The sequence below is a fragment of the Tamandua tetradactyla genome, chromosome 11, assembly GCF_023851605.1.
Source record: "Tamandua tetradactyla isolate mTamTet1 chromosome 11, mTamTet1.pri, whole genome shotgun sequence".
Taxonomy (NCBI): Eukaryota; Metazoa; Chordata; class Mammalia; order Pilosa; family Myrmecophagidae; genus Tamandua; species Tamandua tetradactyla.
In genome coordinates this window covers 84,862,657-84,879,911 of record NC_135337.1, presented here as the reverse complement: position 1 = coordinate 84,879,911, position 17,255 = coordinate 84,862,657, and the positions used below count along the sequence as shown (strand labels likewise).

Below are 17,255 nucleotides of genomic sequence, written 5' to 3'. Positions count from 1 at the left end.
ACTTTCAGCTTCCTGCAGAGCTGGGGTCAAAGAGACAGCGAAAGTTCTGTCTGGGGAGGGTTCCTGGAAGATTTATTAGAACGTTAAGGAGTTAGTCAAGGCAAGGAGGGCAGGACGGGAAGAGTCTGGGAAGTAGCACAGGTGTGAAAAGCGCCATCTCTCAGAGCAAGAAACATTCCGCACTATAAGTAGCTGTGCTCTTCCTGTCGCTCTCCCCGATCACGCTGGGAGCTCCTGGCTTCCAAGCCCCTCGCTTGAGTCTCTCTCACTGAACACATCGGGACTACGTGCTTATGCCTGTTTCTTTATGAATAAACAAGCAAAACTCAAAACATGATGGAAACGATGAGCCATAGACCAGAAGATTCCATTAAGCTTAATAGGAGTTCTTTGATCCTGCTACCCTGCCAAGTGTGGGACCTGTACCCAATCTGGTGTGTTCTGGACTGCTATGGGGGACTGTGTCCTGGGAGAGATAATGGTTGGTGCCTAGAGATACACTCAGAGGCCTCCGGCTCCTTTACCCAGCAGCTCCCTCCCTGGTTGGTGTCTTTGGAATTTTGAAAAGTTTCACTGGTTCTTGAAGAAGTTGCCATCCAACCACCAAACTCTTTCTAGGCTTGCCAAGGGAAAAAGATGGGGGTTTTCCCCCTCTCTCATAAGCTTCTGGAGCAGTATTTCACCTGCCACACCCTCCTAGCTGCTTATTTCTGCCTGTTGATTCTAACTCAAGTTCGGGAACTCTAGGCCTACAGATTAAATCCAGTAGTTCAGTCTGACAAACAGGCTAAACCTTTCCAGCTCCGTTCCCACTTATTTCCTAAACTCACCCTGGTAACAGAATTAATTTCCTTCTCTCCCCCTTCCTTTCCAAAATCTCTTCTCTCTTAGAGTCCCCTATCCCATCCATACCAACCCTAGACTGGAAGGGCCCCTGGGACAGTAGGAGCCCCCAAATCCCTGAGTTCCTGTGCCCAGCAGGGTCCAGAGGAGGTGGCAGAGAGCAAAGCAGCAGGGACAAAACGCCACCTCTCTCATCATTTCTCCCAGCATGGGTGTGACTGGAGATTAAGAACAAGCCAGGCCCTGGTGGAGGAGGCAAAATCTCTTCAAGGCTGAACTCCCATGAGCTAGTTGACTTAACCCAGCATTGCCCAGAGTCCTGGGTTTTGACATATCCTGACTTATTTCCTTCACAGTCACCTTTACATCAACATTCCTTTTTTTTTTCCTTAAAAGAAATATATTTGGAAATTTTGCTTTGTAACACCACACATATTGAAAACTTACTATAGATAGGTTATTGTCAATAATAAGGAAAAAAAATAAGGACAATGTTATTAAATTATAATTCTGGGCAGCACAACATCATGAATGTGACTGATTCCGCTGGATGGTATGTTTGGAAGTGGTTAAAATGGGAAAGTTTATGTTGAATATGTTTCCATAATTTAGAAAAATGAAAAAAGAGCAACTGAAGAGACAATGGCAATAAATACAACCAGAAATTCTGGAGTGAGTCTAAAAATGGAGAAGAAGAGGCTCAAAGGGACATTATCGGGACACATGAAAAATTAAATTATCATGTAGGCTTTGAATTAATGTGAAATGTCTTGAACTTGATAGCTGCATTTAAGGTGGTTACGTAAGCATATGCCCTTGTTCTTAGGAAATGGTTATGAAAATACTATGTGTTCAAAGAACATGATGTATACAGCCTACATTCAGCTCAGATGTTTAGAAGAGAGAGAGATGGATTATAGAATGATCAGAAACTGTCATCAAATGTTAACATGAACAGATCTGGGTATGCAGGAAGGTGTTGGAATTCTCTGTATTGGTTTTGTATTATTTTTACAATTGTCCTGTAAGTTTGAAATGGTTTCAAATTCAAAAGTTTAAGGGAAGGTAAACAAACAAATAAACAAAAACCCCAGCCGAGTACCAAATTAAAACTTTCTCCTTGATATAATCGAAAGCTCTAATACTGGAGATTTGCAGAGGAAATGGCATTTTCTGTTCCTGATGGCATGTCCTGGAGCCTCTTTACATCACATCCAGGAGTGCTGCACCCCACAGTTGGACTGACAGGGTGGTGGGAGGTGGTAGAGGAGACTGGGTCTTTGTAGAGTGTGCAGCTCTAGAGCAGCAGCCGAGAGATAGCAGTAGGGTGTGATTCTGTAGTTTGGCAGACCACATTGCATGGGTCACCCGAGTTCTACGGGGCTCTGCCCGCCTGTCTGGCCACGTCTCTCTGCCCTTTGGTCACACACTCCAGCCTCATGGTCTGCCACCTTCCTCCTTACTTGCCAGGCAGCGTCCAGCCTCCCAGCCTTTGCCCCTTTCTGTTGGCTACACCTGTATTACTCTTCTCTGCTGCTTCCCTCTCCCTTTCAGGTCCAGGGCAGAAAGGGGTACCAGGCTGGGATTCATAAAATGGTAGGAAGTTTCATTTCAATTATGAATAGGATGTGCTAGGCCCCTCAGGGAACTGGGACCCCACCTGCACCTCAGTTTCTCTGTTTGCAAATGGGGTGAATAACAGAACCTGAGAATTTGCCTTTCAGGGCTGCTGTGAAGCATTAAATGCAGCCCTGGGCAAGGAGGCCTCAAATGTAAAGAGCAGGGCCCACAGAAAATGCTCAGTACATGGGTACTGCTGACAACATGACCGCATTCTGCTTTGACCCCACGGCCTCTTGGAAGGCAGAGAAGCAACCCCAGCTCCACTTCCCACAGCCAGGGAAAACCTTAGCCAAATGCTTTCCTGCCCAGCCTTCTCACCTGTAAACGGAGGTAATGCCTGTTCTCTCCCCACTCCGACACCAGGGGTGGCTGTGCGAGTCAGAGGGATGGTGTATGGGAAGGCCCAGATGTGGACGCCATCCTGGAGGGCCTAATAAAGTGTGGACATCACCACCAGCAGCTATTAGCAAGTGTAAAGGGGCCGGCGCCTTATCTGGCTCATGAAAGATGCAAAATAAGTGGACACCGTTCTCTTGCATGTATTTTTAAGATTATTTATTATATAACCCCACTACCTGCTCTTCCCTTAAAAGCTCAGAGTTTGCTTCTTCCTTTTCCATGACAGATCCATCAGAACAAGCTGAAGGCCTTTTTACCTCCGGGTGGCCCAACTGCCTTTGGGTCCCACGTCCCTGTCTTGGAGACCTTGCTTCAGAAGGGTCCCACGTCCCTGTCTTGGAGACCTTGCTTCAGAAACATAACGATGAGTCCATTTCGCCGAGCATGGGTGCCTTTTATTCATTTGGGGTAGGTTTTTTCAAAACTCAGTGTGACTTTATAAAGTCGAGGATGCCAGGAAAGCGAGTCCGCTGGGTGTAGAGAAGCGCGAAAAGCTGGCCAGACCCTCCTGGCCAGGGGGAGGGGGGTGCCCGAAAAGGTGCCCAGTGGACCTCAGGATGAGATCAGGGTGCACGCTTTGTCTGGAGCTTAAGACCACATCCGTCTGTCCTTCTCGTCGTGTACAACAGAGTGCAAAAAAAGCTGAAAATGTGATTCACACAGGACCTGGTGTCTCTTGGCCCTAGAAGCGTTCTGGCCATGTGGGGAGGGTCGGGCAGTTTCCATCTTTCCAAATGCCAGGACATCCCCCAGCGCGGGGGCCCTGATGGCTCAACCTTCACACAGGCGTCTCCTCTGCCCCCTTCTTCAGGAGTCCAGCTGCGAGTGGGCAGTGCTGGGTGCCCTCGGAGCCCTCCGCATCCCGGATCTTCAGGCGGACTTTCTGATTGGTCCTTCTCCACTCCGAGTAGAGCTGGCAATGGTAGCGGAAGGAGACCTGCGGGACAGAGCCGAAGTGGACGGGGAGGCCACACTGGCCTCCACTCCCACAGGAGGGAACCCGGGACCGTGTGGCACTGGCCTTGGCCGGCACCCGGGGAGGGCTGATGCGGTCAGAAGGGGAGGCAGCCTCTGGGCATTTCTCTGTGCACCCACCACCACTCAGTCACTCACTCTCCTGGGAAACTCCCCACCGGACTTCAGCGTCCTGCCAGGGTATGGGGGTGTCTGCAGCAGGGGAACAAGGAGGACCCCCTTTGCTCAATGGGTGGGTGCGATGTGATACAGCCCCACAGGAGGGGCGAGATGGCAGTGGCTCACGATGCCGCAAAGGTGGCAAAATGTTAAAAGCTGGTGTATTTAGAGGTGGGGTGGGGGGAATATGCTGGAGTTCTCTGTAAGGGTTTCTATTAGTTTTGCAACTGTCCTGAAAGTGTGAAATTATTTCAAAATAAGTAAAAAAAAAAAAATAGAAGAAAGAAAGAAAGTTGATGGTTCATACCCTTTGACCGAGCAAGCAAGATCCAAAGAAACATTTGCACAGGTGCTCAAAGCATTGTTCGTAACGGGGAAAAAAAAATTAAGTAAACATTGGAAAGAATACCGGTGTCTGTCAAAAGGGATTGGTTGTATAAATATGGTACATCCGTACAATACTGCTAGGCGGCTGTGTGTTTTTTAAAGGACACGAGCTAAGTGCAAACAAGCAGACTGCAAAACAGTATCTATGATTTGGTCCTATTGCATAAAAATATATATACATTGGTGGGTGGTTGCATTAAAAGATAATCCTTGGCGATGGAAAGGTTTTGGCACTAGGTGATGGTGATGGAAGCACATTTTCGGGAATGCAATTCCCACTGCTAAATTGTATATTTAAAGGTGAATAAAATGGGAAATTTTAGGTTGCATATGAGTTACCAGGAAAACAAAACATAGGATTGCACAACACAAAGAGTGAACCCTAATGTAAGTGATAGACTATAGTTATTAGTGTAATAATAATGATATTGTTTCATCAATTGTCACATAGGTACCATACTCACGCCAAACGGTAATAATAGGGAAAACTAAGGTGGGGGGTGATATTTGGGAACTCTGTACTCTCTGAGTGACTTTTCTGTAAACCTACAGATGCTCTAATAAAAAAGAAAAGGAAAAACTTTCTTGAGCAGGGGACCCGACACAGCTGGACAACAGTGGTCATGTCTGGTGGGTGAGGCTTTGGGGGACAGCTATTCTCTGAGCAAGGACTCTAATGCCTGCCTGCAGCCTGGAACACTGCAACCTGCCTGCCCACCCCCAAGGGTCTGTCTGTCTCTCTCTCTCTCTCTCTCTCTCTCACTCGCTTGGTTTCCCTATCTCTCAGGCTCTCTCATTCTCCTGCTCTTTCTCTGTCTGTCTGTCTCTCTGTCTTGCTCTCAGTTTGGCGGGCTCATAGGTGGCGACTCCTGCATTCAGGATTGGTGGCCTCGGAGCAAAAGACTTCACCTGTCTCAGGGCTTTCCTGAGAAGCCTGGACCTTTGCCAGGCTTGGAACCTGAGGCTCGGGGAAAACCCAGGGAGGGCTTGGGGGGCTGCACTTGCTCACCCAGCCCCAGTTTCCCCCAGGGCCATCAGCAGGGGTAGGCACAGGGAAACCTCTGTACCCCACTCACCACCACCCCCCAAACCCTGGCCTGGCCACTTGGAGCTGGAGACCCCCAGCTGCCTGAGCTCTGGCCGGCAGCCACTCACCAGAGTCCAGAGGACGTAGATGGTGAAAAGGGCGATGGTGAGGGCGATGAGCCCCACGGCCTCAAGCCGGCTGTGGAGCCGCAGATGGTCCTGGGCCCCCCGGAGGCACAGCCAACCTGAGATGGCGGCCAACGGCGTGATGAACAGAAAGCACACCATGTCGCAGCACAGCGTCCTCTTCTCAGTCCGGGGCCCTGGGTCCTTCAGCCACTGGCAGGGGGAGCAGATGGAGGGGAAGGGAGAGAGAGGGAGAGGAGCTGCTGAAGGGGGCTGCGTACTGCACTCCTGCTGCCAGCCTGGGAATGGGGTGCAGGACTCCCGGGCCCTAGGCCTCCCTTTACTGACACCGCTGTGCCCTGCTTGGGGGCTCCAGAAGCCACTGGGCCTTGCAAACTTAGCTGCCTGCACCCTCTTCCCTCCCTCCCCCGGACCTTCCTTCTATACTTCCAGAAATGCTTACTGAATCTGCAGTGAGCCAGGCCCTTCCAGGTACTGGGGATACAGCTGTGAACGGGACAGAAAGGGTCACTGCCCACCCAGGGTTCCCAGGCTAGTGAGGGGAGGTAAGAAGCACAATGGATGGTTAAGAGAGGCCTAGGCCTTGCCAAGAGATAACACCGAGGAGAACTGAGGGACCAGAAGGAACCACGTGGAAAATGGGGAGAGACAATGTGCCAGACTGTGGGAGGAGCACGTGCAAATGCCCTGAGGTTGGCATGTGCTTTGCCTAAGACGAGGTGCAACAAGGAGGAGGCCCCGGAGGCTGGAGCATGGGTTCCAAGGGAAGGGGTCCAGGGAGGGCAGAGGCTGCATCTCCCCCCTACTACTTTCCTAACAGCCCAGATCCCAGGTGGGTTGGTGGCCGCTCAGGCCCTGGGCCTACCTGTTATGGCCCTGACCACTCTGGGGCAGTGCTCCTCTACCTCAACGTCCCGATGCCTCAGCCCAGTGAGATCTGCCCTGCAGCTCCCAGACGTCCCATGCCAAGCCACCTGGGAGGAACCCCACAGGCACCCAAGGGGCTGGCCATACTTTGGGGAGCGAGGAGGCACCTGCCACACCTGACAACCAGCCCTCTCTCAATCCCAACCATCAGTCTGACCCCCTCGACATGGCCCACAATGCCTGAAGGGGCCTCGACTGCCTCCCCTCAAGCCACTCTCTTCTTCCCTTTACAAGCGCCCACCCCAGCCACGCTGGCTTCTTCAAGAACACCAAACCCTTTACGGCCTCAGGGTCTCTGCACGTGCTGTGACTTCTGCCAGGAATGCCCTTCCCCCAGGTTCTTTGCATTGATGGCGCCTCCTGACCCCTCAGGTCTCAGCTTGGGGGTCACCTCTTGTCAAGGCCTTGCCTGAGCCCCCAAGTTAAGTCATCCTGTCTATACTCCCCACCCCTACCACTCATTGGCACTACTGCTCCCAGCAACCAGCAGGGACTGTGAACTCCATGAACATCAGCAGGCCCCATGTGTCTTACTCGCGGCTGGGTCCCCAGTGCCCATTACTGGGTCAGCCAGGGACCCAGGAGGTACTCAGGCAGGCCTGCTAAGGGAAGTATGGCTCATTATAGGGAGGCCAGAGCACAGGGCACAGCAGGCCTGGGACCTCAGGCCCCACCCCCCTCATCTACCATCAGCATAATCTATCCCAGGGGTGGGGGGTGCAGATGGGGAGAACTCAACGCTTTAGAAAGGTTTCCTCCCCACCCTGCCAGGCCTTCCCCCCTCCCCACCAGGCCTTCCTCACCCCTGCCTGCCTACCTCTGCCCACCCCAAGCTCAAGCTCCCAAGGGTACCTCTATGAGGGGCCGCGGCCGCTTCTCCACCACAAACTCCGTGTGGCACAGCTCACAGTAGCTGGTATTGGACGAAGAGAGCCACTTCTCCAGACAGCTCTTGTGCACGGCACCAAGCGTGCCAGTACAGCCACATGGAGACAGCAAGCTCTCCCCATTTGCTCCCTCGTGGCAGATCCGGCAGAAGGGACCATCACTGGACACAGAGAGAGGACACGTGAGCAACTATTGTACTTTCTGCCCACACCTGCTTCTTTACCTGCTGGATCACAAGGTCAGTGTTTCCACCACATTGCCACTTGGTGAACTCCTACTCATCATTCAAAGCCCAGCCCCAAATGTCCTCTCCTTTGGGAAGCCTTCACAGACTCCCTCCCCCAGGCTCCTCTGGCACCTCTTTGGGCCCAAGCGGAGCATCTACTGTGCCTTTCCCTGCTAATACCACTGTGATGTCCTGGGAAGCCACCCCACCCCCAACTCTTGTCCTCAAGGACTAGGGCAGAGCTGACAGCATCCCGGATGACCTCAGGCCTGGCCAATCAGAACACCACATGCACCTGGTCACAGGGACCAATTTGAGGAAGAACATGTGTGATACAATCAGCCCCTGGGAATCGATTCCTGCAATTCTTTTTTCCTTCCCCCCTAAACGCCAGAACTGCTAGTGGTAAGACTGATGGAAGCCTGGAGCTGCTGGCAGCCGTCTGGTCCCCACGTGGAGCCTGTGGATGATGCCAACTCAGAGAGAGCAGAGCCAAGAGACAGGGAGAGGTGGATTCTCAAGGACACCGCCGGAGGCACTGGATCGAGCCTCCCCTGCAAGCTGTGCTACCTGAGAAACCTGGCACCCTGGGAGAAGGGCTCACCTGCTCCTCTTACCCCAGTGAGGAAAGGAAAACAGGCATAAAAGCCCCTTGAGGAAAGTCTCCAGGCCCAGCTCAGTCTCTGGGGCAGCAGAGTCCTTTCTCAGACCTCACAGGAGGCAGGAGATGTGGCCTGGGTGAGCCCACTGGCTGTACAGCACTGAGTCCAGACACTGCTACCCAGCAAGCAACTTGAGGAACACACAAATAAAGCTCGGCAGGAAACTTGTTCTCCACATAAAGCCTGTTTTGCCTCAGCATTGCAGGGCAGCTGTTTTCTCTTCATTTCTCAGACTCTGGGCTGCGGGGTCCGAGCAGACCTCGTATGTCTGCCTTCCTGTGGATCCCATCCCTGGCCTGCTTTTTTTCCGGCAGTATCAGAAGGGCATGCCCCGGTGCCTTCACCACCGGTCAACCCACACCCTGCCCACACCCACCCCATACAACACATGAAAAGTTAACAGGAAAGAAATCCCCACCCCAAACGCCAACTCAGGGAAGTGGAAGTGATGAGAACCTTCAGGAAAGGCCACATCAGCTTGGAGTTTGTCCTGGAAACTTTGGAAAAAGCAAGCTCAGAGAAAGGGAAAAAAAAAACAACACTTACGTGTTCATGGAGCATGACATATACAGCCTATTATTGAGTGTTTACATAAAGGGAGGGAGGGAGGGAGGAAAGAGGGATAGGGGAAAGGAGAGGGAGGGAGAGAAAGAAGGAAAGGGAGAGGGGGAGAGAGAACGTCAGAAAGACAACAAAGGGAAGGAAGAGAGACAGAAAGGGCAAATGTGGCAAAAGGTTAAAAGTTGGCAGATCAGGGTATCTGGGTGGGGGCATGTTGGAGTTCTCTGCATGGGTTTGCATTATTTTTCCAACTATCCTATAAGTTTGAAGTCATTTCAAAATAAAGTTGAAAAACACAAAAACAACAACAAAAGAGCCCTTAGCATTTGAGTACTTTCTATGTGCCAAGTACCATTCTAAGTACACCATATAAATGAGCTTCTTTCATTCCCACAGCGTGCCTAGAAGAGGCACTCTTTTTGCCCCCATTTTACAGATGGAGAAAGTGAGGCACAGAGAGGCTAAGTCATTGGCCTGAACTGCCCAGCAAATTGTCCACAAAGCCAGGACTGGAACCCAGGAAGTCTCGCTTCAGGAGCTGTGTGCTCTCAGCTGCTATGCTACACCACCTCCCACGGGGGATGGGAAAGGAGAAATGGGCCACACTAAGAAAATCCTGGCAGTGGACCAATGCAAATGACATAGATGAGAAATAAATGGGGTAGGGGTGTGCATGCGATGTCTACAGACCCAAGAGGGGCTACCCAGAGAACACACCAGGTGCAAGAGAAAAAGAGAGTGTGATCAAGGGGAAAGAAACAGACGCCCAGAAGAGGGTGGCAGAGGGCAAGAGAAGGAGCTGGGCATGAAAAAATGCTGGGGCAACTGTGACAAGGGGCTGGGTAAAGTCACAGCCTGGTAGTGGGGGGTGGGGGAGGGCAGAGCGCCAGAGGCTAAGAGGGGCCAGAAGGGCCCCAGACACTGGCCCCAAGCCTTTGTGGACTGCCCCAGAGCTACCTCCTGGGCCTTCCTCACTGGTGTCTGCAGCTTTCAGAGTCCAGAACACTCCAGATGGCCTATGCTCCCCTGGGGTCTTTCCAGGGGCTGCCCAGGAAACAGAGTCCCCTTGAGGCAAATGCCACGCTTGAATCCTTATTGCCTCAACACAGGGGATGACATATTTGAAACCCGTGCCTGCTGTTCTCGAATGGCACAGGCTCACCTAGGAGGAGGAAGAGTTATAGGGCTGGGGACAGCGTGTGGCCTCTGCCAAACCCAGCGCCTCCCAGCTGCAGCGGGAGGATCCCCACTTGCTCCTGGGGAGATGGCCAGGAGGTTTTCAGGAAGGCCACGTCTGCCCCTGGATGGCTGCCTCAGTCCACTGAGCTGCGGTGGCAGCGGCGGAAACCACAAAGCCAGCCTGCCCTTGGTGGCAATGCCAAGAGACAGCTCTAGGAAGGCCCTATGGCCTCGAGGAGCATGGCTGTGCTGACCACCAGCCACCCCTTCATCCAGCAGGACTGAAGAAGGAATCCCCGGGAAACAGGCCCAAGCTGCCCACTCTGCTGCCTGCGTCTTGCCCGGGTCTCCAAGGGCTGTAGGAGAGGCGGGTGGGACCAAACGAGCTTCTCTCCCTTAAGCTGAGCCCTGGGTTCAAGCGTCAGCTGTGCTCAGTGACCCTGGCAGGTGTCCACCTTCTCTGGACCTCGGTTTCCCCAGATATATAAAGGGAGTGTGGGGCAAGGCAGAGTCAACTCACTCACTGGGTGTCCCTCGTGCACAGCTCTGCAGGAATCACATGTAGGGGGACCCCTGCCACAGTCAGCACCCCCACTCTGACCCAACAGCCCTGGCTAGGAGGCCCCGGGCCTACCAAAGGCCCTCTCACTCCCAGCCTGGCTTGACCAGCACAGATCCTGTCCTGCCTTCATGGTCAATATGGAGACATAAAAACCAACATCCTAGAGAAAGCCCACAAGAAGAAAAATCTGATCCAATCTGGAGTCAGTGAAGGCTTCTTGGAGGAGGTGACCCCAGGTAAAGACTCAGAGCATGAATGGAAGTTCTTTCCTCCACCACAATGCTTACATTGGCTCATTTTTATTTTTTTAACGAATTGCTCATGAACTATATTTTACCAAATAAACATCCTGATGCCACAGAAAATTTTGAAAACTGAAAAGAAAGAGGGATCATTTAGAATCCTATTTCCCTAACCAATCTCGTTGCTATCTGAAATCTGAGTTAAAATGAAATGAAGTTCTTGTGGGGGATTTCATTAAAATGCTTTTTCTTGGAACGAATAACAAAGGGATAAACCCAATGGATTCTGTGCATGGACAGGTCCAGGAAGACTGGAGGGCAATGGTTTTTTGTTTGTTTGTTTTTGTTTGCTTCTTTTAAAATTGTTGTTATGGTAATATATCTACAACATAAAAGTTCCCATTTTAACCACTTTCAAAAGTACAATTCAGTGGCAGCCTGGAGTTTGAATTAGACATATTTTACCACATGTTTACTGGGGGCAGACCCCATTCAAGGTACACGATGGGGTCCACCGTCACAAATTCCCAGAACGACCGAATGAGGAAGGTGTCCCCTAAATCCTGTATCACAGCTCACTTGGGGAAGAGGTGTCTGCTTGGAATTGAGCTCAGGCAGGGCGGCATGGCCTGCGCTCCTAAGAGCTTCTCGACGCTACTGTCCCAAATTGCGAGTTACTTGCCAAAGTCTGACCTTCGAATTCCACATAATAATTTGGAATTCTGGCTTTTTCCTGAAGGCTCAGAACTGCCCAAGCGGGCCTGTTTCCACATTGTGACTACTGTTTGGAGCTGAGATGTGGCCTCGTAATCTCCGTGACACCAAGCGAGGCCCTTTCCCTGCTTAACTAAACCCCCGGGGTCCCTCTGGGGCAGGGGGGAGGGTTTCCTAACTCCTGATGGAGGAGTCGTTCAGCCCACAGAGTGAAGACAGAGCAGATGGGATGCCCACTCCTGTGCCCCTTACCTCAGTGTGTCCAAGGCTCGGATGACAGTCGAGAGAAGCTGTCCATCCCTTGAGGTCACCTGAGCCACATACTGGGGTGGCTGGAGGCCTGTGGCCTCCACGACCTTGGAGAAGGCAGAGTTGCTGGAGCAGTCGCACAGGGAACCGGGGAGATGGCAGCAGTCACCCGTCGTCATGGCCACAGAGAGCCCTCACGTCCTCAGGGTCCGAAGCCCATGGTCCCAGGAGCCTAGGGAGAGGCCAGCAGGAGGGGAGGTTAAGGGACCAGGTTTCGAGTCCCAGCTCTAAGGACCACAGACCAAAGATTCACCTCTCTGAGTCTCAGTTGCCTTCTCTGTAAAACAGGGCTTCATAGGGGGCTCTGAGGACTTGATGAAATGGCACGGACAACTCAGCTTAGGCCTGGCACACAGTAGGTGCTCAGTTATTGTCACCTTTACCTCTCCTAAGCAGGGCCAGTCAGGGTCCCATCCTCCGAGCAGCTCCTTCCCAGCCTGCAGACCACCTTTCAACTGCACTTTCCAGACACAGCAATGGCACCTAACAGTTATTGACCACCTACTATGTGCCAGTCCCCATGCTTGGGGCTTTGCAAGGCCAGAGCTGCCCCAGGCTGTTCAACCATGTAGAGGATATGGATTCAGCTGCTCTCCTGGGGTTGGACTCAGAGTATCTGCGCCTGCCTCTAGGTGGAGCAGAACTGAGCTAGAAGTGTGGCCTCCCTGACCTGAATGGGTCAGTCATCTTGACTCTTGGAGTGCTCTGGACTCCTTGGCTCAGACAACTGCAACCATCAAGCAAGTGGCAGGGGCTGAGGTAGACTGAGGCAGCCTCTGCCCCCACCAGACCAGAGACTCTGAGCCATGCCTCTGCCCCCAGCAGGCAGCTGGAGCTTTAGGCAGCAGTTGTGCAATGTGCTGTGGATGGGAACTCTCAGGGCTCTGCCCCGCAACCTGGGGTCTGATCAGCAAACAGAACACTAGGCAACCTGCCCCTCTATCCCAGAGCCAGTCGATGACACATGAAAGAGAGGTTCCCATTCCCTGCATGTGTTTCCCTCTGAGAATTTCATGAAAGTGACAGCAGTTCCTAGGTGTCACCACCAGACACAGATGCCTTACACCTACGTTAAGGGCCTGCCCCCAACTTATCTACCCCCTGTGTCTTTGTCTCCAGGAGCTATGACTGCAGCGATCCCCAAAATATTCAGAAACCACAAGTGAAGGGGCTGGTCAAATACTCACTGTGGTATACCCACAATCAGCTTTTACCAACCCCTGCCAGTCAAAATCTGAGACCACAGTAAGAGGGCAAAAAAAGCAGCATCTGCTATTGACGAACTTTTTGCACCAGGACAGTCTGTAGATGCCTCAGTGCCCTTTTCATAGCCCAGCCTAAAGCTTTCCTGGCCCAACATGCCCTTCTGGGCCTCCCCAGTTGGGTTAGTGTCGGCCAGATAAGCAAGTTATCAGCCCAAAGGCAGGAGGAGCCAGGAGGAAGGCTGCAAGACTGAGATAATGCGTGGAGCCCAGCAGCTAGGCCTGTGGGGCTGTGTTTGCAGCTGTCCCTTTCGAGAGATGAATCCATAGCATGGGGGCATCTCCAAGTGAATGCATATAGAGGTGGGCCCATGCCTCCTGCCCTTGCTAAGGATCAGTCTGAACCATAGTCACTTAACATTTCTGCAAATGACTGGGAGTTACCAGACTTATCCCAGAGCCCACATATTAAGTTCTGCCATTTGTTTTACTATCAGGGTTAAAAAAAAAAACAAAACACTGATGAGTCTGCTAATGCAAATCTCCAACATAATAATAAGAGCAGCTTCTGTTTTAGCACCAAATGCTTGCCAGGTACTGACTTAAGCAGCCTGCATGTCTGTTAGTCAACTCACTGAGCTCTGAAGAGCTGTTATAAATGTCCTCTTCCAGGGTCACCATCCCAGGGAGACCTTCCCTAACCACCCTGGCAGTGCTAGCAGAGTCCAGGTTACTTTCTTCATAGCACATGCTCCTCTCTGAAATGCTGTTATTTCTTTGTCTATTTGGTAAGCTTGGTAAAGGAGGACATCATACTTGCTCCCTCTTGTCCCCAGCTCCCCAGCACTGTGTCTGGCACAGAGTTGCTACATTTACTCTTGCAGAATTAATTTCTCAGCCCCTGCTCTGCGTGAAACCAGAGTGGGAGAACCAGGTCTTCTGACACCCAGATCCTGGTCTGCCAGTCACTGGGGTGGGAATAAGAGAGGTTTAGAGGTTAGAAGGCCAAGCAAGCTGCAGAGGCTTGGGCTTGGAGAAGGCCAAACTCAGGGCTGGAAACAAGGATAGGGGTGTCTGCAGGCTGGATGCAGCTCTGGGGCTGCTGTGAAAGGAGTGGGAGCCATTGCCTTGGCCCCAAGCCTAGGAGATGTATTTCACTGAGTCTTCTCAACAAACTATGAAATAAGTCCTATGATTAACCCCAATGCACAGATGATGAGACTGAGGCTCAGAGAGGGACATTTCTTTCCCAAGGCCACACAGCAAGGAAGGGACAGTGCCAGGATCTGAACCCAAAATGTCCGGTGAGTAGGTCTGGGTTCCTTGAGTGTTAGAAGAAGTCGCTTTGCTTCTTTGGTGCTCCTCTTCCTTTGTCAAATATGCTGATGGAGTGGGTAGACTGAGTCTGCTGAGGGACCCTCTGAGAAGAAGCACCCACGATCAGTTCCTCCTGGGAAGCTTACCCCGGGCAAGGCCTGTCTGGGGAGGTGCTGAGGTACCTTTTCCCAGGCTCCTTTTCCTGAGGGCAAAGAATTAGAGGAAGATGAGTCAGAGGGCAAGCTGCATCACTCTTTGAGCCCTCAGTTTCCTTATCTGGAAAATGATAGTCAAAAGATTACCCAGATCATAAGTCAGTTAATATTAAGAAATTCAACAAATTTTAGTCATTATCACAGTCCCCATTGTCAGCTTACAGAGCTGTTTGAGAATCTTACGAGCCCAAACAGTCAGTGCCTGCATACTGTAAGTGCTAAATACATCTCACCATGTATAGGATAAACATGGAGGCTGTGAAATGCGTTCATCCCTCAGCCCTCACCAGAGCCAGCCTCCTTCCTGCATGCCGGTGGCCACAGACAGGCCGACTCCAATGCCTCCTTCCATACTTCCCTGGCCCTGCATGTGAGGCCAGGTTGTGATCCCAGCTCTGCTTCTTACTTGCTGTGTGGCCCTGGGCAAGAGACTTAACCTTTCTGAGCCTTGATTTTCTCACCTGTAAAACAGGGAACAGTTCTTAGTGCTTCCACCTCTCTGGTTCCTGGAGGACCGAATGCACTAATATACATTCTGTCCACCCTGTTTGGAGCTTCCATCACGTGCCCCACACTCTGCTAAGTGCTTTGTGCACAGTGCCTGGCAGGGTAGGATATTTACAATTTTCCAGGCAGAAAAGGGTGAAAAGGGTTGGACAGGGCACTGACTATTATTGAGCACCTACTGTGTACCGGGCGCTCTGCACATCCGCCACCTCCTGAATTCTCTTACCAACCCCTTCAGACTGGCACTGGGATGACCCCGTTTCACGGAAAGGGAAACTGAGGCTTACAGAGGCGCCTACTGGGTGCCGGGCCCCGGGAGCCTCTCGCCGTCCTCGAGATAGGCAGTGCGAACCCCGCGTCCCGGGGAAGGGCTGAGGCCTCGAACCCGAGGCGGGACGGCCGAACACGTCTCCGGCCCGCGCCTACCTGATCTGTGGCCGGGCCGGGCGACCGCGCAGGCCCCTCGGCTCACCCCGGCCCGGGTCCCGGCCCGGCCCGGCCCGTCAGCGCCGCTAGCCCCGCTCCGGCTGGCACCTGCGTCGGGGCACCGCCCGCCGAGCAGACGGCGCCGCGGGCCAATGGCGACCGCCTCCCTCCCGCCCTCGCCAATCACCATGAATGTCCCGCCCCGGGAGGTGGGGCCTGGGGCGACGGGGCCGACCAGAGCCGCACAGGCCCCGCGGCGCCGCAGCCGCTGGCTCCGCCCCTGCCGCCTCCAGGCCCCGCCCCCAGCCCCGGCCCCGCTCCAGCCCTGTCCTGGGCTCCCGCAGGGAAGACGGCGCCACCTGCTGACGACCTTGCTAGTTAATAATTAAGAGCGTTTCCCGAGTTCCGCATGCCACCTGGCAGAGCGACTTCTAAGTGTTTGTCACCTCCCTTACGCGTCTCATCGGTCCTGGGGAGAGGAAGAGACCGTGTGATTGCATGTTACAGAGGAGAAAATAGAAGCCTAGAGAGGTTGGGGGCCATGGCTCCTGTTTAAAGTCAACATTCATTCATTCATTCGTTCGTTCAATATATGTTCATTGAGGGCCTATTATAAGCCAGGCACTGCGCTAGGCTTTGGAGACACAATATTGAGTTAGACAAACATCGCTTCCTTCGTGGACCTCAATCTAGGGAGTGAGACAGACATTAAGCAACCAATTATAATGAATAATTATTAATTACAAATGTGATCAATTGTCATAAGTGAGGAGGGCGTATTGTAAGAGCTTGGAATAATTTGGGAAGTCTGAAACTATTTCCTTGAGAACCAGCAATGGAGGTGACTTTCTGAGGTATTAGTAGAGGTGAAGTAGGAGAAAAGAGAGGGAAAGAGTCCAAGACAGACAGATCAGTACATGCAAAGGCCCTGAGGTAGGATAGAGAATCATCTAGTACTCCTTTCCCCTCCTGGCCCTGCCTTCAAGGAATATATAGATCAGCTCAATTGACTCAGTTAAAATTAAATATTTATGTATTTAAATTTATATATATTTATGTGTATATATATATATGTATATATATATATTTGCCTTATCAGGCAGTCCATTTTAATTAGTATAATTTTGACTAGGCAAACATGCTGTTTTGTAATTACTCAGTTATTTATATTTTCAATGCCTTTTTTCCCCTAACCATAACATTTAAAAAATAATTACCTATAGATGGAAGAAAAAGAATGGGGGTGGGGGGACAGGGATAGAAGCTAGACTTCTAAAAATACACCTTTGTTTTAAAGATTTGACTTTGAATTATTTTAAAATATACTTAAAATAATTAAATATTTTAACTATTTAAGCATTTAATGTTTAAGTTGTTATAATGATTTCCTTTTATAATATTTTAAATATTTAATAAAATATTTAAAATAATCACCAGTTTTATATTTATAATAGTTCAATAATTTAAATCATCAAAATAAATATTTTAAGTGATTACAAAACAAAATTTTAAATGTAAATAAATTCCTATAAAGCAAAAGGAAAATAAAACAACTGAGACAGTGTACAATTTTTGGAGACTGTGTGTCCAGTTAGTGAGAAAACAACACAAGAGATGGACACCTAATAACTTGAAGGCACAACCATTTTATTTATTTTTGGTCATAGTGTTAGAATTGTTATTCTGAGCTGGTAACATATGTAGTACCAGAAAAAGCAAAGGAGTAATTACGTTGGTGTCAAGATCTGGGATTTTCAGA

At 51.1% G+C, this 17,255-nt stretch overlaps 1 protein-coding gene across 7 annotated transcripts; it reads right to left on the bottom strand.

Moving 5' to 3' along the window:
• Positions 1-3,006: 3,006 nt before the first annotated feature.
• MARCHF2 (membrane associated ring-CH-type finger 2) lies at positions 3,007-15,596 on the bottom strand. Of its 7 annotated transcripts, none has more exons than XM_077121539.1 (7): positions 15,497-15,584; positions 14,851-15,024; positions 14,495-14,550; positions 11,773-12,001; positions 7,339-7,534; positions 5,542-5,751; positions 3,007-3,802 (listed from the first exon to the last, which is right to left on the bottom strand). In XM_077121539.1, the coding sequence occupies exons 4-7, from the start codon at positions 11,946-11,948 to the stop codon at positions 3,644-3,646; spliced, it is 741 nt and encodes a 246-aa protein (XP_076977654.1). In that variant the 5' UTR covers positions 11,949-12,001; positions 14,495-14,550; positions 14,851-15,024; positions 15,497-15,584; the 3' UTR covers positions 3,007-3,643. The 7 variants fall into 7 exon arrangements, with proteins under 7 accessions (XP_076977654.1, XP_076977658.1, XP_076977657.1 ...); XM_077121543.1 differs by having other exon boundaries at positions 14,531-14,550; XM_077121542.1 differs by lacking the exon at positions 14,851-15,024 and having other exon boundaries at positions 15,497-15,596.
• Between the last annotated feature and the right edge of the window lie 1,659 nt (positions 15,597-17,255).